Source organism: Spinacia oleracea, chromosome 5, assembly GCF_020520425.1.
Source record: "Spinacia oleracea cultivar Varoflay chromosome 5, BTI_SOV_V1, whole genome shotgun sequence".
Lineage (NCBI taxonomy): Eukaryota > Viridiplantae > Streptophyta > Magnoliopsida > Caryophyllales > Amaranthaceae > Spinacia > Spinacia oleracea.
In genome coordinates this window covers 25,028,126-25,050,747 of record NC_079491.1, presented here as the reverse complement: position 1 = coordinate 25,050,747, position 22,622 = coordinate 25,028,126, and the positions used below count along the sequence as shown (strand labels likewise).

General features: G+C 35.2%; 1 protein-coding gene and 1 long non-coding RNA gene across 2 annotated transcripts; both read left to right on the top strand.

Moving 5' to 3' along the window:
- Nucleotides 1-457: 457 nt before the first annotated feature.
- LOC130461243 (uncharacterized) lies at nucleotides 458-6,314 on the top strand. The gene is made up of 4 exons (XR_008921655.1): nucleotides 458-931; nucleotides 2,765-2,829; nucleotides 4,744-4,830; nucleotides 6,056-6,314. It is a non-coding gene; the product is annotated as an uncharacterized lncRNA (long non-coding RNA).
- Nucleotides 6,315-19,713: 13,399 nt separating this feature from the next.
- On the top strand, nucleotides 19,714-22,348 carry LOC110775751 (60S ribosomal protein L10). Its single transcript, XM_021980353.2, has 4 exons — nucleotides 19,714-19,864; nucleotides 20,401-20,902; nucleotides 21,368-21,449; nucleotides 22,111-22,348. The coding sequence occupies exons 1-4, from the start codon at nucleotides 19,855-19,857 to the stop codon at nucleotides 22,216-22,218; spliced, it is 702 nt and encodes a 233-aa protein (XP_021836045.1). The 5' UTR covers nucleotides 19,714-19,854; the 3' UTR covers nucleotides 22,219-22,348.
- The last annotated feature ends 274 nt before the right edge of the window (nucleotides 22,349-22,622 follow it).

Here is a 22,622-nt window from a genome sequence, read left to right as displayed (position 1 = left end):
TCCATTTTCAGTTGGCCCATGAGTTGGGTCATTTGAGCCATCTGGTCCCGCAGTTCTTCGATGGACATGTTTGAGGGTGCGAATCGAGGTTGGGGAAGCGGAGATCCTTGAAATGAGGGATGACGGACGGAGCTTGGAGTCACTAAACCTGGTGTTGGCGATGTATCTTCGAGACGTACTAACCTTTGATTTCCCGATCGGCACCAAGTGGCAGGACCAGTCCTATGCATAAGATAAGCTAAAGTTTAGGCCCCAAAGTTTCAAGCATTACTTAGTCTAGACTTTGACTCTCTCTATTGGTTTTTCACTCTTTCTTTTGTTGGTACACTTTTTAGTTCTTTCTTTTGGTCATTCTTTGGATTTTCGAAACACTTGCCCGTGTGACATTCATAATTATTAGCATGTTCGGTTTTGGTGCTGAGCATTGTCGTCGTAGGAGGCCTAACAACGACCACTAGTGGAAAAAACCCCTGTTGTAGCCCCCTTGTTGAGGGGGGCATATATAAGTGGGCCTCAACAACCACTTAGTCAACACGGGTCAAAAAATTTACTAACAGGTTGGGGCGGGCTTTTTTAGAGTTCGCTTCAATAGAACTTGTTGGAGGGGGCTTTATATTGCCCGCCTCAATAGATACTAGTCTAAAGGGGCGGGCTTTGTTTTGTTCGCTTCAACCAATATTCACGAAATTTAAAACAATAAAAACATAGCTTCTCATCGCCAAACCGATAAAACAATCCCTTCAAATCTCTATATTCAAACAAAGCAAGTACGCTTCTAGTGCAATCTGCAGGCGAGTTCGCACCGCTCCTCACCGCGCGCCTCCACCACCACCACCACCTTCCTCGCCTCCTCTTCCATAGTAGTCGCCCCCGACCGTCGTCTTCCCTATCTCGGTTGACTCTGTTTCACACAGTGACGCAATCTGTCAAGGTGAGCTTTTAATTGATTCTTGTTTTGCTTGGTCTTAAAATTCAGTTTCCCTTCAATTAGTTGAGCATAATGAGTTGATTATGCAGAAAGTTTAGGCTAATGTTCCAATATTGGATGAATTTACAAATTAGGGTTTGATATTTGTGGTTTTCTAGTTCAATTGTTAGTTTATAATTGATTCTTTTTTGTTTTTGTTCTGGCCGGGGATGGGGATTGGGTGGATGGGGTCTTCTTTTATTACTGCTTTTTTTGTATGATGAGATGATGGTAGTTGTGGGATTGACTTATCTTACTTTCATTGGCCAACTCGGTTGGGTTCTTGATACTATCGTCTCCCTTTGGGTAACACTCCTCAAACTACTCTACTTGTTTCAATCTTCTATTTCAAACTTTGTTTGTCCATTATTTTGGGTTTAGGATTGTTGTTTTGATGTTAATCTGTCTGATGAGTATTTGATAGTTTGTGTCAGCGAGTTAGCGGTTTTGTTGTTCGTTTGCGTGAGATTGATCATTATCGGATATGAATTTCACTTGCGTGACCCGCGTTGACAAACAAAGTCATTCTTAGTGGTTATGAACTTATGTGCTTGTATATGTTCAGAATAAGGTGATCATTGACTAGAACTGATGCTGCCAGGAAAGTTTTGTAATCCTACCAGTCTAGAGTATATTAGATTTCATACAGAAAAGAGAAGGTTTTGACTTTTCATTGATTTTGTTCCTTAACCACTTATGTACACTTTAAGATGGTTGTTATGGTCCATTCGGGATATTAGGTATGCTGTATTGCTGGATTTGGAGTTGGGGGGGGGAGGAACAAGTAGTCTTCAATGATGTATAATTTTGAATGTTTGTTTAAGTGCAACACTGAACCTCATTTGGAGTTGTCATATAAGGTTTAACCAACTGCTCTCTGTGAACTTTGTTTTCCCTTCAGAGATGTTTATGTGTAGATAAACATAAACCAGCGTAGATAGCATTGTCATGTGAAAGCTATACTGGTATTATCATGCTACCTATACTGGTTTATGCCACAGTTGGGTTTTATCTACACATAACATCTCTGAAACCCCAACTTTGGCATTGTCATGCTATTTCCCACATTACCACCAGGCCCACAACTGCAGCCTCCCACCGCTGTGCTTGTTGCCGCCACCCTTACCTGTGCATGGCGCCGTGCCTGTTGCCGCCACCCTTACCTATGCCTGGCGCCGCCAACCTTGCATGCGATCGCCTCCTCTGCTGCCAACCATCAGACCATCTACCTTTCCTCTCTCATCTCATTCCCTTCTCTCTCTTCCTGTGCTCAATCATTTTTGTTCGAATTTAGGCATGAAAGTGTATTGATTATTTGATCCCTAGGTCATTCTCTAGGACCACTAAGACATGGACAATAGTCTTATACACTGTTAGAGTGTTAGTCTTTTGCATAAAACAACAAAAAGAGAACTGCAACATATACTAGAAAATTTGTAAAAAATCATAACATGAAATCAGCAAATGCTGTAGGAAGACTGTATAGGGTTTGACATTAGAAATGGGCCTCTGAGCTCCTTTCAATAGGTGGGTTGACTTGAAATTGAAACTATGGGTTAGTGATGTGTGTTATTTTCCCTGACCCGTTAAAAACCGTGACCCAACTAGAACCACACCTGGTAAACTCAATTGACTGGTCTATGGACAACCTTTCTTTTATCCTTTATGTCCATATTCCTCTTACAAATTCAACAACCTGTTGGCAATTTAAAATAATGAAAAAAAAGAAGAAATTATGGACATGGTTGGGTCTATCTCCAGCAACTAGAAAGAATTTTAAATCTCGTCTGGCTTCAGGTTACAGTTGTATCATAGTGTCTGGTGGAGTACAAGAGACGTTCCATATGGAGCATGGCTCTGAGGTACGTTATGTAGATTATCTGATTGTTTTTTGTAATCCTGGTTGTGGAGTTGTCAACTTGTGTGAGATTAGACTTTTGTTGTTCGTGTGTGTGACATTGATCAATATTGGATATTAACTTGGAATTTCTTGTCGACTTGCCCATTTTGAAATTTGAATCCATGGTTTTATCTTGTTTTTTTTATTTTTGTCCGTTTTAACTTTTTGTTACAAATTGCGAGTTTGTTCCTTATATATTTGGTGGTCTGTTGAGTGTTTTACTAGCCTATTGTTTCTAGCAATACATATTTTGTTGCTTTCACGTTTGAACTTATAGTTGCTCCAATGCATCAAGTTCTAGTTGGCACATATGATAAGTTACTCTTTTGAACAGATTTGACCAGAAGTTGTTGTTGATTGGTATAGGCTTCAATCCCGAATTTCAAGTTAGTCCTTTTCATAGCCATTACTGCTTTTTAGAGATTCATGTATGTTGCAGCTTTCATAGCCATTACTAGGTTGTTCTATTTGTCGTGCTCACATTGAGTATTATACTATTATGGGTTGTCTGGTCGTTGAGTCCTTTTTCTATTTGGTTCAGGCGGGGAGGGTATCACCGATGGTTGTGAAGATCTTCAAAATTGCCTCTATGTTTGCATTCTTGTGTTTGGTTAAGGATATTCTTTAATCTTCTAATTAACATGCTTCTTCTAGATGGAATTATATGTTTACACTAGCCTTATTTTGTTGATTTAAGGTTTCTGATTTAGACTTGATAGGCTGAGGAGTGAGGACGAGATACTGCAAGGTCTAGCCTTTTGCTATTGTTTACAAATCAGAGTCGTGTCTCTGGCCAAATGAACAATTTAATGAAATCTAAATATTACTACAGTACTATTCCTACTAATATACTACTAGAGACTAGAGACCTATATATTACTACAGTACTACTCCTACTAATATATATTCACAGGAACTAAATGTAACAATTTAATGAAATCTTAATGTCACCAATAATAATGTTATCCCATGTTTTATTTTTATTTATTTTTCTTTAGAATTTCACTTTTTCTCAGTTGAATTCCAATAAGTTCAGTTTAACTTAACACTACTATAACCCATTTTTCGATAAGTTCAGATTGAGCAGTGATGTATAAACGTGCTCTTTCATTTTGCCTTATTTATATTCCTGAATAGCATTATTTATCAAGGTTCTGCCTTAATAATGCTGGTATTGAAGTCTGAATGGTGTATGATGTGGAAAGACGTCAAGGGGTTTCTTTGGGATGGTATATGATGATGTGTTGCTGTTGTTTCGATCTGATAAAATCGAAGTAGTTTCTTCTTCGATCCGTTTTCTAGGTTTTGTTAAAACTTTGGACGTATTGCAGAAAGCAGATCGTTATTTGTATGATGTGATTAAGTGTATTCATGTTGGACTTGTGTATTTCAGAGCGCTAGTGTTTTCTGCTGCTTGAGAACTATAGTGCAGAAAATGGGTTTGCTCTTACATTTATTGAAGGAAATTATTCTGTGTGTTTGTTGAAGTTTCCTTTGCAGTAAACAGCTAGTTCTTTCTAATCGAAACCTGTGATTTAGGACATTAATGTTGTCTATTGTGAGTGAGGTTATGTTGCCTCAGCTGATCTCAAGATATACTGCCGGTGATGCCCACGTATTCTGGTGCTAAGTATAGCAGATTGGTAAACTATAGCAGCAAAGCAAGGAAAAAAAAATATTATCATTTTGTGTGCTAACTGTTTCCTTCGTACTTGCTTGGTCCGTCATTGTGTTGAATTGTTTTATCTGTTTGAATTTGCAAAATTGTAGAAATCAAATTATATGGCAGCCTCCTCCTGTTTTCTTTCTTTTTCTCATTTATTTCTTTGTTTAAATTGAGGTGGTTAAAACATGGCAGTTTTTGTTGTTTTTACAGCTTGTTTTGAGTACTGGAAGCGGTGTTAATGGTTTCACTCTAGATCCATCTCTTGGAGTGTATATTTTAACTCATCCAGACATCAAGGTAAGGACACTTTAGCTTCCTGATTAGAACTAGCTAGAACATATTGTTGTTACAGTGGGGAATCTATTTACTTAGCTCGTTATTGTCTTGGATAAATTTTTTTTTACCACCTAAAAAACTAAAACTTGTATTTTACCACCTAATTTTTTTAAAAAAATTGTTTTTTACCACCTGGAAAATAGGAAAATAGATGAAAATGTTATGTGGGGGGCACAATAACGGTAATATTTTATATATGTTCTTTTCTTCCACTATTTCATGTAATTAACTCTATTCTCTTCCTCGCTTTCCTATTTTCCATGAATTCACATAATCTTTCAGCTGATGCTATAACATGCACTCTTAGGTCATAAATCTCATTGAAATTGCTGTCATTTTCCATGCTTAACAGTAGAACACGTACACGTATCCGATGTCGAACTATTGGACATTGGTCTGCAGGATTACTGTATTCAGCTAGCTAAGTGCAGAATCCATCTAGAGTAGTTTATTAGACTAGAAACTAATGTTGGAACTTATCTCTGAAAACAACATTCTCCTAACAGTACACTCTGATTAGTTGTTTAATACAAATTAGTATTCTGATTAGCTGTCAGTACACTCTCACTTTGTAATCAAATATACATTTATATAAAGATTAGTATTCTCATACTCTTCCAATAATTTGGATTAGGTATGAAGACAGTTTCCGCCAAAATCATTGATCTACTGATCATGTATGTTTCTGAATAACTAATTGTGTTCAGATTTTTTATCTAATACTGACAGCGATTTCACAGCACAGTCAGTCCAAGGAAGTATGAGAAACTTCGGGTTTCATATATATCATCATCAAATTTTGGTTGATAGATTATCTGTTAGTCACTTTAAGTTTTCTGAATGTACGAACCTCGAATGAATGAGACCTTTAAACGTAATAGTATCAGGAAGCTAGCAGTATTATTTGTTTGCCGTCTACGTTAAGGAAGGGCTTCACTTGGGGGCCCTAGATTTACAAACCACGACATATTCAAATTAACCAACTAATCATGGTTTGACAGGCATCAGCTTTCGTGGACACTTTAATGCTCACAGAGCAATTAGAAGTACAGTTTAGCTGCATGGTTTTGAACAATTTAATTATCTCTATAGTCTGCAACTATATCTTTTTATGATCCAATGGAATGTAAAGATAATATCGTTAGTGTAAACTTTGGTACTCATATATTTTCCTTCCATCTTGCAGGGATCGAGTCGATTGGAAGAAAGTCAACACGGCCTTAATTAAGGTTTGTAATGCATGATCTAAAGGGAGCTAAGTGGCCAGATTAGAGAAATTTGTTAGACTAGCTCTCTAGCCTTTTGTCTTTATTTGTTAATATTAGTTTTAATTTGTTAGACTAGCTAGCTAGGTGTTTAAAAATTGTAAACGTACGTACTATACGCTTTTCTCTATTGGGTTAATATAAATGAAGTTAATTTAATGATTTATTAATAAAAAATAAGCAGATTCATACCTTTGCTATTCTGGTGTTGATTGGTGTACAGGTTTCAATACTCAATGGTGTATATATATAGATTTGGTTATTGCCACCTATTTTATATTTTAAAAGAATTTGGGAAAAAGAAAATTAATGTTGTTGAAGGGGGCTTTTAATGTACGCCTCAACAACATATGAATTTATGGCGCAAAAATAAGGACCTGTTGAGGGGGGCATTTAAGAAGTGAGCCTCAACAGAGGAGGCTGTTGAGGCGGGCTTCTTAAATGCCCCCCTCAACAGGTCCTTATTTTTCGCGTTTTTGTAGAGGTTGTTGAGGCGGGCTTTTGAAAGCCCCCCACAACAGATCACCTGTTGAGGCGAACAAAGCCCGCCTCAACAGATCACTGAGCTGTTGAAGCTACGTCTGTCGCAGCGGGCCTTGTTCGCCTCAATAAACCCAAAATGCCCCCCTCAACAGGTATTTTTTCCACTAGTGGACGCAAAGAGTTATTCTTTTTTATGAGTCGCTTTTAGAATCGAGTGCTTTTCTTACGACCTCGCAGCAATTTTTTTACGAACGGTTTTTTTAGCTACGTGTTTTCTTTTTCGCGGGCACCGAGGCTGCTGCGCCTGACCAGAAGGCCAAACAGCAACTTCAGCGCCCAGCGTCGGGCGTGAGAAATTCTGGCGCCCAGCCAGGGGCGTTGAAAATGCGTCCCTAGCTGGTTCTCGTTTTCTGTTTGCGTCTAATTTTGTTTATGCGACTTCGATTTTGCGTGCTTGCCTAATAACGTCCTTTACGCGTCGTGCAGCGTTTGTGCGGGATTCGTTACAGGCCATCCCGAGCGTCGCTTATTTTTTTGGCGATCGTTCGGGTTTGCGGAACACGTATTTCGGTATAACTCTTTGGCAAATTGGTTTATGAATGTTTGGGCAATTTTTAAGGCCGTTGGTTTTTCTAGGATAGTTTGTCACACACGATCATATATTTCGCTACACATAACTAACATTCCATTATGAGGCAATAATAATATGTCATGTAGTTTATGATAGGCTTCTATGGGTAGTTATTTGCGCCTGGCTCGGTACCGCTTCTATCGCAGATCCACCACATGCCCCGGTCGGGGTAGTGCTTTCAACAGACGAATTTCATCCCAGAAGGCCAACCCGCAAGTGCAAGCCAAGGGGGCATGCAGGCGAGAGGGACCTAGTGGGCGAGCGATTGGGTTTGGGACGGGTGTACTACTAGCGAAAGTGCCGAGTGGACAACATTCGAAGCGTATGCACCCCCCGGTTGGCGATGGGTATCCTTAGTCCCAACTCCCGAGATGAAACATCAAGGGAGCCAAGATTCGTTATGCGGTTCTGCCCGTTCACATTAATATGCTGATTTTCAGGTCGTCCCAACTTGATGGGGAAATAAACGTGGGGTAGGATCGTTTCACCCTTCGGCTATTTTGATTACCTACAAGCACGAGTATTTCCTTCACTATCCCCAGTGGAGTCGCCACTGTGAGGGGGTCGAAAAAGCACGAGGCTAATGCGTGACCTCGTCCCTCGTGGGTGTGACGCTTCTTTTTGTCAAATCAAGTGTAATTGGATTTCCTGTGAGTTTACACCCAATTGACTAGTAATATAGGAGTCGCCATTCAATTTTTAACGACAATGAGAAAAACTGACAAAACCCGGTTATCGTGACATAAAGGGAGTGCAATTATGTTTGACCACGACGGCCGTAGGTTCCCTTGTGATCCCTGGTGGTGGGGATCGCTCAATGTACACCCACAGGGTAGAGATTGAGGGTTCGGGGGACTGTAACTACCGAGAGGAGTACTCGCTCTTTGATAACTCCAGAGGCAGGATATCCTTACTAGCTCAGCATAAATAATTGAAGGGACATGCGTTAACTATTAAACTAATCTGAGTCGATTTTAGCAATATGCAACATATAGTACTAGATCGAACGGGATTATCTGATTTAGATTGTTTTAAGGGACCTAGCATGATAATCCAATTTCCCAAAAATATCATATTTATTAGGCGTGATCGAACAATAAGATTTAGTTAGTTTAACAGTTCATAAAAGGGCGAGGAAAGCAATTAAATCATAGAAAAGGGATACATTACGACGCACCCTTGAGAGGTACGTCACGGTTCTCAGAAAACTAACCACTTTGACTTTGCTATTTCTCCTTTTATTTAACGAATCTCAAGTTATGGGACAGTATCCGTTCTGTTCGATTTATGGATCGATTGCGACAGAACGCGTGATCAATTTCGCAGCGTGAGGCTTAGGCTTAGGGGTTGGAGTCAATACTCAAAATAATAATTGTTGTGTGTTGTCCTCTTCACGTCGAACTTAAGGCCCTATTTATAGAAAAGAGTTCGTGGAAAGATAGAATTGTAGAACTCTAACCCACGAAGAATTAGGAAAAAACACGTACCAGGTATTTTCAGCGCCCAGAGCCAGGCGTTGAAAATAGGATCTGGGCTGTTCTTCTTAGCCAGATTCGGATTCCTAGAATCCGGAGTATTTGAGATTTAATTGAGTCTTTTGGTGCGTATTAACCTTGTGACGGGATGCGTCTGGACCCGTTACGAACTCTAGGCTCGTTAGGATTTTAATTAATACGTGACTCTTATTTTCGAATCATATTATGAATAGGATTCTCTCATAATCTCTATCTCATTTAGGATTTATGTTGGAGTGCAACACCTAATTCTGACAGGTTTCTATCTTTTATGACTTTCCACTTTTAACAACTACCCATTACGGCATTTACTTTTTTTAGCAGGTTTCCATAAATAGCAGGTTTCTATAAATAGCAGGTTTCGGGTGAAATGAAAAGGGGAATTGAGATTCGTTATTTTATAGGAGATGCGTTGTCAAGTGGAGATTTATGTTTTCATCATCGAACCTTCCATTTCGGGAATGGGGACAAAAGTAGGTGTCTACAGTATTCATTTATCTCACCGTTTATGTATTTTCAAGTTATTATTCATTTTCAATATGTGGTAATGACCATGGCTTAGTTGGCTATATGAAAACTTTATTTTGTGTTCTGGTTCTTACAAAAAAAAAATACAATTTGCAACTAGCGAACTACGCCATTAGTTATTGCAAGAACACAAAAATTCAGTTTGCATCTAGCCAACTACGCCATTGGTTATTACCAGAACACAAAAATTAAGTTTGCATCTAGCCAACTACGCCATTGGTCATTACTACACTTTCCCATAATCATTTTTAAATGTAATAATTTCAAAACTAGTTTAATATTATTCAATATCTTATAATTGAAATAAAAAATTTGTTACTTATTAAAAATTTATGAATACTTTTTAATATGTATATCGAAAAATCTTGAATAAAATTAAATAAATGTATCAAATTTGCTTTACAATTAATTTAAGGATCATTTATTTTAACTAGCTCGATTTACTCATTTAAGATTCAATTTTAAATATTTAAAACTCAAGTTTTATTCATTGAAGCTCACTGTTTATTCATTTTCAAGTTTTATACATTTTTATTCATTTAGCTCACAGTTTATTCATTTTCAAGTTTTTATTCATTTTCAATATGCGGGTAATGACCAATGGCTTAGTTGGCCATATGCAAACTTTATTTGTGTGTTCTTGATATTACAAAAAAAAAAAAATTACAGTTTGCTACTAGCAAACTACGCCGGCCATTGGTTATTACCAAAATACAAAAGTAAAGTTTGCATCTAGCCAACTACGCCATTGGTTATTACCATAACACAAAAATACAGTTTGAATTTAGCCAACTACGCCATTGGTCATTACCACACTTTCCCATAATTATTTTTTGATGCTATAATTTTAAAGCTAGTTTAATATTATTCAATATCTTATAATTGAAATAAAAGAATTTTTTACTTATTAAATACTAGATTTTAGCCCGTGCGATGCACGGATTCTATTAAATTTTTATGTTTAAATAAAACTCCTATGTATATACCAATTAGATTAGTTTTTGATTTTGCATTGAATTTCATTTTAGATTTTAAAAAAAAATTATGAGAGTTTTTGTTTTTGGATGAAATTGTATATGCATAATATTAATAATTAATTAATAAAAATATCAACGTGACACTTAATTATTTACCTACGTGGCCACTCTACTTTTTTAATTCAAAATTAATTTTGAAATCTTATTTTTCGTTGGTAGAAACCATTAGATTTCATACGTGGCGCTCTAATATTGGCTTAATTTTGATTTAAAATTGAATCTTATTTATTTTATTTTAGATTATTAGTGTTTGATTTTGGATGAATTTTATTTTAGATTTATTTTTTAATTATTAGAGTGTTTTATTTTAGATGGAGTTGTATATATTAATAATAAATAAATTAATTAAAATATCTACGTGGCCATCGATTTTTTAATTCAAAAATAAAGTAGAAATCTTCTTTTTCATTGGCCGAAACCATTAGTAATCCTAGGTGGCACTCTAATATTTCAGCAAATATGCCTCCTTTATATATGTATATTTAATTTATGAATAGTTTTTATTATTTACATCAAAAAATCTTGAATTAAATTAAATAAATGTATAAAATTTGCTTTCAAAGTAATTTAAGGATCATTTATTTTAACTAGCTCGATTTACTCATTTAAGATTCAATTTTAAATATTAAAACTCAAGTTTTATTCATTGAAGCTCACTGCTTATTTATTTTCAAGTTTATACATTTTTATTCATTTAGCTCATCGTTTATTTATTTTCAAGTTTTTATTCATTATCAATATGTGGTAATGACCAATGGCTTATTTGGCTATATGCAAACTTTATTTTTGTGTTATGTTTATTACAAAAAAAAAAAAAAAAAAAAAAATACAATTTGCTACTAGCCAACTACGCCATTGGTTATTACCAAAATACAAAAATACAGTTTGCATCTAGCCAACTACGCCATTGGTCATTACCACACTTTCCAATATTCATTTTTAAATGTAATAATTTCAAAACTAGTTTAATATTATTCAATATCTTATAATTGAAATAAAAAATTTGTTACTTATTAAAAATTTATGAATAATTTTTAATACGTATATCATAAAATCTTGAATTAAATTAAATAAATGTATAAATTTTTTCTTTAAAAGTAATTTAAGGGTCATTTATTTTAACTAGCTCGATTTACTCATTTAAGATTCAATTTTAAATATTAAAAACTCAAGTTTTATTCATTGAAGCTCACCGTTTATTCATTTTCAAGTTTTATACATTTTTATTCATTTAGCTCGCCGTTTATTTATTTTCAAGTTTTTATTCATTTTCAATATGTAGTAATGACCAATGGCTTAGTTGGCTATATGAAAACTTTATTTTTGTGTTCTGGTTATTACAAAAAAAAAAAAAAACACAGTTTGCAACTAGCCAACTACGCCACTGGTTATTACCATAACACAAAAATACAGTTTGCATCTAGCCAACTACGCCATTGGTTATTACCATAACACAAAAATACAGTTTGCATCTAGACACCTACGTCATTGGTCATTACCACACTTTCCCATAATCAATTTTTGATGTTATAATTTTAAAACTAGTGTATTATTATTCAATATCTTATAATTGAAATAAAAATTATGTTACTTATTAAAAAATTTCGAATAGTATTTAATATTTATAACGAAAAATCTTGAATTAAATTAAATAAATGTATAAAATTTTACTTTAAAACTAATTTAAGGATAATTTATTTTAACTAGCCGGTTTATTCCTTTAAGATTCAATTTTAAATATTTAAAACTCAAGTTTTATTCATTGAAGCTCACCGTTTATTCATTTTCAAGTTTTATACATTTTTATTCATTTAGCTCGCCGTTTATTTGTTTTCAAATTTTATTCATTTTCAATATGTGGTAATGACCAATGGTTTAGTTGGCTACATGCAAACTTTATTTTTGTGTTCTGGTTATTACAAAAAAATACAATTAGCAACTAGCCAACTACGTCATTGGTTAATACTAGAACCAAAAAATACAGTTTGCATCTAGCCAACTACGCCATTGGTTATTACCAGAATACAAAAAAAAATGTTTGCATCTAGCCAACTACGCCATTGGTCATTACCACATTTTCCCACCATCATTTTTTGATGTTATAACCTCTAGATCTTTTCGTTTTCTTCCATTATAATAATCAAATTAAAAAAAGGTAAAGGAGATTTCAAATCACACAAAGTCATATGTTATGTTTAAGTTGTTTTTGATTAAAATAAATATTTTTGAAAGAAACACCCATGGTCACACTTCTAGTAATCAAATGAAATGTAATGATTAAGAGAATTTAGTTAAAGATTTAAGCTTCACTTTTATATATTTAAAACTCAACTTTTATACTTCGAAACTTATCGTTTATTCATTTTCAAGGTTTATGCGTTTTAATTTTTATTCATTCAGCTCACTGTTTATTTATTTTCAATATGTGGTAATAACCAACGACGTAGTTGGCTAGATGCAAACTTTTTTTTTTTTTGTTCTGGTAATAAGTTTTAATTTTATTCATTTATCTCACTGTTTATTCATTTTCAAGTTTTTATTTGTTTTCAATATGTGGTAATGACCAATGACGTAGTTTGTTAGATGCAAACTTTATTTTTTTTGTTCTGGTAATGAACAAAATGTTATTTGGGAGTTACCAACCTTTGAAACACCCATGTTCACACCTCTAGGAATTAAATGAAATGTAACGATTAAGAACATATAGGTAAAGATTTAAGCTTCACTTTTATATATTTAAAACTCAACTTTTATTCATCGAAGCTCACCGTTTATTCATTTTCAAGTTTTATATGTATTACTTTTTATTCATTCAGCTAACCGTTTGTTCATTCTCCAGTTTTTATACATGTTCAATATGTGGTAATGACCAATGGCGTAGTTGGTTTGATCCAAACTTTATTTTTTTGTTCTGGCAATGAACAAAAAGTTATTTGGAAATACCAACCTTTGGATCTATTCGTTTTCTACCATTATAATAATTTAATCAAAAAATTTAAAAGAGATTTCAAATCACACAAAGTCATATGTTATTGTTTAAGTTGTTTTTGATTAAAAATAACTATTTTTAAAAGAAACACCCATGGTCACACCTCTAGTAATCAAATGAAATGTAACAATTAATAACATTTAGTTAAAGGTTTAAGCTCCACTTTCATATATTTCAAACTCAACTTTTATTCATCTAAGCTCATCGGTTATTCATTTTCAAGTTTTATACGTTTTAATTTTTATTCATTCATCTTACTGTTTATTCATTTTCAATTTCTTATTCATTTTCAATATGTTGTAATGACCAATGACATAGTTGGCTAGATTCAAACTTTATTTTTTTGTTCTGGTAATGAACAAAATGTTATTTGGGAGTTACCAACCTTTGAAACACTCATGATCACACCTCTAGGAATTAAATGAAATGTAACGATTAAGAACATATAATTAAAGATTTAAGCTTCACTTTTATTTATTTAAAACTCATTTTTTTTCATCGAAGCTCACCGTTTATTCATTTTCAAGTTTTATACGTATTACTTTTTTTTCAATAATTACCACGTTTATTATGGGGAAAATGAATAAACGGTGAGTTTCAATGAATAAATGTTGGGTTTTAAATATACAAAAGCGAAGCTTAAATGAGTAAACGTGGAACTTGAATGAACAAGAGTGGAGCTTAAATTAACAAAAATAGTTGATCTTAAATGAATAAAAGTGGAGATTAAATGAATAATAGTTGATCTTAAATGAATAAAAGTCATGCTTTAAATTAGAACTCAGAGATTTTTCCGGGTCTATTATTCAAAATTGGAGTTTTAAAATCAATTTTTTTTGTTCAAATTGAAAGTTGGAGTTGTTGAATGTATTTCTTTGTTCAAATTCAAAATTGGAGTTGTTGAATGAATTTCTTTGAGTTGTCTTTGAAAATTCAATCTAGATTTATTCCAATCCGTTAAAGTTCTTGGCCCATTTCAAGGTTTTTATTGATTCTACTTGTGGTGGTTGCAGCTCATGAATAATTGTGGGAAATTTTCTCCATAGTAATTAATAATAAGTCATAAGATAATCAGAAAAAGTATGATAATAAAAATAAAATTAAAACTATTGAAATTAAGTTTAAAGCGTCAAATACCAATATCAAACAAAACTAAAAAAGTAAGAACACGTAACATTTTGGGTGTAAAACAAAAGATTAAGTTTTGTTGTAGATGGGTATCAAACCCAGGACCTTGGGGACCCAAATCTCTATTGGAGATGTATCTTCCAACTCCTCCAGCTCCTTACTTGTTCAATTTGTACAAAAGATAATTGTTAACTATTGATTTTGTTCTTCGACTTCTCGACCACCCCCACCGCCTACGCCTTCGATCTTCACCGTCGTCTTCCCCGATCACCATCCGTCGTCCCGCCTCTCCCTCCCTTAAGCGACCACCCAATCTCCGCCCCTTCTCTCTCCCATTTATTCGACTACCCAGACCACCAGCCACCGCACCTTCTCTCTCCCCTTTAGCCGACCACCAAATCTCCGCCCTTCCTTTCTCACTGTTTCCCTTTGTAGGGGGTTTTTCGGTGCTTTTTCCCATTTCCTACAATGGGGGGTTTGGCACGCGGCGGTTCGTTTAGAGAACCGTTGAATTGTTTTTGCACCTCGAAGGAGTCGCCACCAAACTTATTTTAGGTCCCGTTTGGGAAGACCGCAAAATGACTCTATTTTCGGATAAGGCCTTGAATCCTTGAAACGGATGGGTGAGATCCGGGCTCGGGAACGAAAATGCTTATTCGGCGAGCTTTAGAAATATTCAAGTACGTTGGCACAACATTGTTTCGAAAATAAACCCTAAGATTACACTAAGTGGGTTTGAAAATTAGAACAAAATAGAATTTCTAATTGTACGGTGGTCACTTTGCTTTAAAGATTGATTTAAGGAACCTAAGGCCGGTTTGTCCAAAAATATCTTCGTTAAGCGTGATGTAACCTTTGTATTTTGTTGTATTTAGCAGGTTTGGTGATGAAAGCGATAAAGCACATAAAGCAACATCACAATACTAAATAAAGTGCGGAATTAGTAAATACAAGACCCCCTAGAAAAGGACTAGGGAGTAGGTCCACATTGCCTAGAAATGGACTAGGCAAGTAAGGTGCGGAATTGAAAGTGCGATATTGAAATTGCGATATTGAAAGGTGCATAATTGAAATTTGTACTTGGGCACATGAGATTCGAACGCCAAGCGGCTCCTTAAAAATAAGTGCGCCCGACACGAAGTCAAAGCCAAAAATCTCAACTTAATTGGGAGGGGTTGCTCAACCCAAATGTCCTAGATTTTGCATATGGAACTTGGAATTGTAAGCTTGAATATTGAAAGGTTTGAACTTGAAAAGATTGAAACTTGAACTTGGAATGATTGAAATTTGAACTTGAAATGATCCTAGTTTAGAGAGGTAGTTATGAACAACCCTAAACATGGTGGGATCTTTGAAATTTGAAAACTTAAACTTGTATATTGAAAAAATGGAGTCTTGAATCTCAAAAAGACTAAACCTTTAAATGCTAAAAGGTGTCATCTTTGATTACTCCACACTTGAAGGTGATTCTAGTTCAAAGAGATGAATGCAAACAACTTTGAACATCCTTGAATCTTGAAAATTTGTTTTTTGTATTTTGAAAAAGTTTGTATTTTTGAAAAAGCATGTATGATTGTTGCAAGTGGTGTTTTTTATGGCAAAAAACACCAACTTGCTAATCATTTGAAATCAAAATAGCATGATTGATTGAAATGGGATTCGAATTTACCTAGTTAGGCTTAGGCACGAGCTCCCAATTGCTCTTGAATTTTGGAATTTTTGTATGTGTTTTTGAAGAGTTTTGAAGTTTGTATTATGAGGAGTAATGTCGAAATTACAACGTTGTATGTGTTGTGCCCCCTCTTTTTTCGATGGAAATGAGGGGTATTTATAGGAGGGAAATGGTGCAAAACGCCAGCACATGCCAACACCTGGCGCTAGGCCAGCGCTGGGCGCTGCTGACGTGGGCTGAATGCCGCCAAAAAGGACGGAAAGATGCCGTCCTTGATTTGTCTTGTATGGGTGTACCTTCGTACGAATAGTACGATGTTTGGCACGTAGTGTTTGCTTGGAGGTTAAGGCTTGAATTTGCGTCTAAAAACAAACCTTTCTCGGGTTTTTGAATTCCGGTTTTACGGGACGGGGCCCGGCATGCTCGGTTTTGTGGGTCGGCGCCCGAATTTGACTTGCCTTATATGATTTTGAGTGGAAAATGCCTAGTAAAACCAATGGGATGGTATATTAATTGAGATTGAACTTGGATTTTGAAATTGGATTTTGGAAGTTGTATTTTGTACCGAGTTCCGGGAGGGGAACGGTCTCGAAGATTGGATTTTGGATATTGGATCTTGGAGGTGTTCTTAGCAATTGGGATTTCCGCTTAGAGTTACTCCAATCGCCTAACAAGGATAATGGTATCGTCATCATCCCAAAGGGGAGACACAAATTAGGTGTCTACACCCTTCCCCGACCCTCTTTCCCGATCTCCCCTCTCCACCGCCCCTTCCCTCTCCTCCTCTCTCCCTCGTCCCCTTCCTCGACCACCAAAGCCACCCCTCCTCCTCTCCCCCTTCACCGACCTCGAAGTTACCCCTCCCCTTCCCCCCTTCGCCGACCACCAAAGCTACCCCTCATCCTCTCTTTCGCCGATCTCCGGCCACGACGGTGGTGTTCCAGGTCGGATGCAAACTTAATTAGGGTGGGGATTAGTGTTTTTAATTTTTTGGGTTTTTGTTTTTACAGAAATATATGTATTTTAGAAAAAGATTTTCAAATATTACAAATCATTTAACAAAAATAAGAAAATGTATTTATTGAAATAAAAACAAATAAAATAAATAAAACACTATGGTGATCCTCAATAGGTGTATCACCTTAGAATTCTCATAGGACGATTAATGGCAAAGTTTGTTTTTACAATCAGGAAGCACTTTAGTAAAGTAATCTACCATTCCTTACCCTCTTAACCTCTGTGGTCCCCTAGCTCTTTGGATCGGTGCGTCTGAATCCTCTACCAAAACATTTAAGGCGCACCTTCTCAAAATTTTCCCTAAGAGCATGTGAGAGGAAAATGTGAGTGGGTTCACAATAGGCATAAAAGCATCACTTTGTGCATTTAGTTTTAGGTGCACCCAAGTAGACTTTATAATCTGTAATACTCTAGACTCTCGCCTTGACTGAGAGGTTACGTGGCAGCTGTACAATCCTTATACGGTTAACATGGCTCAGTAGTGGTTAGAATTCTAACTTAATGTGAATTGAACCATACACTTCAAGCCTACGACTCTGCTACAGGAGGTCCTCGAGCTATCAAGAGAATTTCCCCAACAAAATTGTTTTGTCAACATTGATTTTTTTACCTTTTTCTTGATGGCAAAGTTTGACAATCCATTTCAAGAATCTTAAATGATAAAGAGTTAGTATAATTTTTAATCGCTTGAAAGAATTAGATTTGTTTGGTAAGAGCTACAATTTAAGGTGTTGAAACGAACTTCAATTAAAATATTATTTCGAGCACTCTCTCAATTTAAGTACCTTAAATTTCCCATTTTATTCTATCTTTACTTTCTTGGTTTTATTAATTAGTGAAATAATAATATCACAATTGTCAACTCCTTAGAAAATTAAGTCTACCAAACAAATCATTGAATTAATTATCTCTAATTTTATTTAACTTATCAATTTCAGCTTTATTTTAGTAAATTTGTCCAGCATTGGCTAGTTGAATAATAAAAAAAAAAAACCAAACCTTGAATGGTCAATAAACTCATTACTAGAGTATTAAAGTCGTTTTAATTAGGGCTGACAAATCGGTTCATCTTATTAGTTATGGATAGGTTATAAATTGTTCATGTCACGTCAAAATTGGTTATTTTTCGGTCAATTTTTTTCTCGGGTCGATTCGGATCGCTTCGACAACTTCGGTTCGGATGAAGTCGTGTCATAATTTGTTTCGAGTCGAACTTTATCGGTTTCAGTTCGGGTCAATCTCGATTACGATTCAAACTAGATCGTGTTTAAAACGATTTTATGTCGGTTTGATTTTGTTCTAATTGAATTTGGGTCCGGTGTGTGTCGAATTCGTGTATAATTTTGACCAGTTTACTTCGGGTAAGGATCATGTCTAGATCGAATAACTTCCTCTTCAATTCAATTTTCCATTTTTCTGAAGTAATTCTATGTGCAATTCTCGTGTATAGTATTTGATGTGTTGGTGATCTTGAACGGTGGTAATTATTGAATCAAAATTATATTCCGTATAAGTTGGTATTTTGTTAATCATGGTCTCATCAATAGTAATTATAGAATAAGAAAGATATGATAATGGGGTTGAGTGAAATATACAACTACTCCTTTCTTTCTTTTTTATCCAGGGAGATGGAATTTATAATGTACGCCTTTCTTTCTTTCTTTGTACTCATAACTTTGGTTAATATTATGAATGAAAATACTCTCAAAAGAGTGTTTCGCGAGATGAAAGATATACACGAGATGTAAAAGGGGTTGATACAAATTGGAGTATGTACATATGCTATTCTCATGCGCTTATACAAATTACCATATACTCAGTAGTATTTGTTTTTTGGGAAATTCTCATTGGTAGCCTTCAACTCCTGTTACTTAGTTTTGGTAGCCTAAAAATAATAGAATTTTGAAGAGTGAGGACAATAATGTGAATAAAGATGGACCATCCCGGATTCATGTGGGGGTATTTAACTAAAATAGATATTATGTTAACCATAGTTAGCAATTAATTCAAATTAACCTAAATAAGTTGCATTAATGCTATAAAATTAGTTAAACCATAGTTAAGGGTCATATTTGAAAATTCTATTATTTTTAGGCTACTAAAACTAAGTAACAAAAGTTAAGGGCTACCAATGAGAATTTCCCTTGTTTTTTCTCATTTTTTTTTTGTTAATTTTGTATGCTTTTGGTTTCTAAAAACATTTGAAGATTTTAACAATCTAATTCCATCGTCTACGTAATATTGTATCTTAATTGACCGAATGAAAACCATACAAGAGAGTGAATGACATGACGTAAAGTAAAAATTTGAAAAACAATTTCAGTACAGATTCAAATAAATATCTAAAAAAAAATCGACCATTTGGAAAAATATAATCTTCTCATTTGATGAAAAAAATCACTTTTGAAACAAATACACACTGTATATTGCACGGGCTTAGAACTAGTTACATAAAAAAGATTGATTTCCATTCTCCTTCTTTCACATTCTTGATTTCATTCCGTTTACCCCGGGCCTTAGAATTTTATTATTTAATGGGCCGTTGACCATAGACTGATAAAATGGGCAATGTAACGCAAACACAAACGTCACAACCCGGCCCAAGAAATAGGGCACACGCGTTTATATTTCCATATACATATATTTAGAAGCCCAGTTTAATTTCTTCATATCCCCCGAATTACAATTTCGGAGCTGAGCATTTTCTGTTGAATCGCCGCCATGGGTAGAAGTAAGATATTCATCTCTTTCTCCTTTTCTCTATCTTCAATCGTTGCTTGAAATGCCGATTTTGCTTATTTATTTGTAATGGATTTGTTCGATTTCAGTTTGTTTAACGGAATGATGAAAATTAATTGAATGCCTTTTCTTTCCCCGAGTATTTTTGTTGGTTAATTGCTTCCATGCTATTAATTATTAGGTTTCTGGATATGCTATAATTTTTAGCATTTGATTCGTTTTGTTAAAAAATTAGTGTAAATCATCTACCTTTGTGATTTTTCCATGTAAGTTGATGACTATTGGTGGTTTTGTATGATTTTAGCTGTATATTTGAGTAGTGACTATTAAATAACAATTAACAAAGAAGTTGATCTAGTTTTTGTAGGATTAAGATGAAATGTAATCCCCTTTTAATTATTTTATGGAGTTCCTTTTGTTAATGAGATAGAAATATGATTGCTTTAATCAGGATGAATCTGATTTGTTTGATTAGGATTGTTTGTGCTGAAGAAACTGAAGTGTGATTGGTTTGAATTTGTTATTTAGGGCCTGCTAGATGTTACCGTCAGATTAAGAACAAGCCGTACCCTAAATCGAGATTTTGTCGTGGTGTCCCTGATCCTAAAATCAGGATTTATGATGTGGGTATGAAGAGGAAGGGTGTGGATGAATTCCCCTTCTGTGTGCACCTTGTCAGTTGGGAGAAGGAAAATGTGTCAAGTGAGGCATTGGAAGCTGCGCGTATTGCTTGTAACAAGTACATGACTAAGTTTGCTGGGAAGGATGCTTTCCACCTAAGGGTTAGGGTACACCCGTTCCATGTGCTTCGTATCAACAAGATGCTTTCATGTGCTGGGGCTGATAGGCTCCAAACAGGTATGAGGGGTGCTTTTGGCAAACCTCAAGGTGTCTGTGCTCGTGTTGCTATTGGTCAAGTCCTATTGTCTGTTCGTTGCAAGGATGGTAACAGCCACCATGCTCAGGAGGCTCTTCGTCGTGCTAAGTTCAAGTTTCCTGGTCGTCAAAAGATCATTGTCAGCAGGAAGTGGTATGTTTATTGTTTGATTTTCTTTGAATTAAGATTTCATTGATTGCTTCAATGCAAAGAGGGATGTGTTATTTGTAGGTGGCTAGGGGCTGATTCCTTCATTGCATTTAACTAGAGTTTTTGTGGTTTTTCAGCTGGGACATGGTTTTGGATGTTTGCTTTTAACTAGTTAGTGTTTCTTTTATCGTGTTTAACAGTATTGAGGTCGGAATTTGTTTTACAAATTATTACTACAAGAATTGATCTGTTTTTTTTTATGGTCACTGGTTGCTTCATCAGCTGATGCTGGCATCTTGTTGCCACATTTGTTTGCAATCTTGAAAATAGAGTTTGATGCTAGTTCAAAAAGAAATATTAAAAGGAGTCCTGTTTTCATGGTTTATTTCTTAAACGTGTCTTCAATTATTTTGTTTCCCATTGGATTAGTCTTGTATATGTGCTAATTTGCTTTACTCTATTTATCAGGGGCTTTACCAAGCACAACCGTGCTGATTATTTGAAGTACAAATCTGAGAACAGGATTCTAAATGATGGTGTCAACGCAAAGGTTCGTGGATGCTTTTCTTTTCTCTCTTCCATGAGCCTTTGATCTTTTACTGCTGTCTGTCTTCCTGTGAGGAGTGTAGTTGTTACTTGTGAAAGTGTGACATATTCTCTGATGGTTTTCAAGGATTTGGTGAACAGAAATAAGAAAATGAAAAGCGTGTCTTTATATGTTCTTCAGTTGTTTGATTATGTTACTGGGTTAGGTTGCCAGCATTGTGCCTGCATAGCTAGTGTTTTATGCAATGTTGTTGCCTTTGGGCATGGTTTGTCATGAGTTGTGGAGGTTTCTTTGCATTAGTGCAATTGGGCATGCGTATCACACAGTTCGTCAGAATGCCTACTGAAAAACTAAGTTGAATTTCTGTGCAAAATGTGTTGTTGGATGCTATCTTGCTACATTTCTTGGTAAAGTTTCTGGATTCTCCATGCACTCATCTTATTTATGTTTGTTGTAGTCACATCATTAACCGATAATGTTAGATTATGCTACTTGTACGCTGTAGCCTGCATATCCTGATAATTGAATTTGATTTCCGGAATCAATATTTTCTTTTGTTTGAGCCTTTATCAATTTGTTGTCAACGCAAAGGTTCGTGGATGCTACTGTCCTCTTTAATGTCGATCAGGATTTTATCTGATGTATTCTGTCTGTTCTGTTGCAGCTTCTTGGTTGCCATGGACCTCTATCTAATCGCAAGGCTGGGCAGGCTTTCCTTACAAGTGCTACTGCTATTGCACAAGAGAAACTTCTAGCTAAACTTCAAGCTTAGAATTTTTCTTTTATGATCAGTCAAAACCAGAGTTTTGGTTTTAGTTTAATGTTGATGTTATTTTCTGAGATTATTGTCGTCATATAACTAGTTTGTAAGATGAGTTGTGCATCAATGAATTTGTTCTGCAGATTCGCTTGTATGATCTCATTCTATTAGTATGAGTGCGAATGTTGACTCAGAAATTAGGCCAAACAACTGAATTGAGGGTTTAGGGCCAAACAACTGGATTACAACTTTAGCTCCTAACGGGTCTGTTTCTCGGGGAGCTAATGGAATGGTTAAATGAAGTTCACGTTCACCTATTTGGTCCTGCAAAATTAAAGATCATACGTACTTTCAAACAAAACATTTTTTTAAAGCAAAATTAATGCTTTAATAAAGAGTCATACGACATCTACAAG

What these genes read in the sequence shown, in the direction of transcription:
- LOC110775751 (XM_021980353.2), top strand. An exon ending in ATCATTGTCAGCAGGAAGTG is followed by an intron (nt 20,903 to 21,367) that starts GTATGTTTATTG and finishes TCTATTTATCAG; the next exon opens with GGGCTTTACCAAGCACAACC. An exon ending in ATGATGGTGTCAACGCAAAG is followed by an intron (nt 21,450 to 22,110) that starts GTTCGTGGATGC and finishes GTTCTGTTGCAG; the next exon opens with CTTCTTGGTTGCCATGGACC.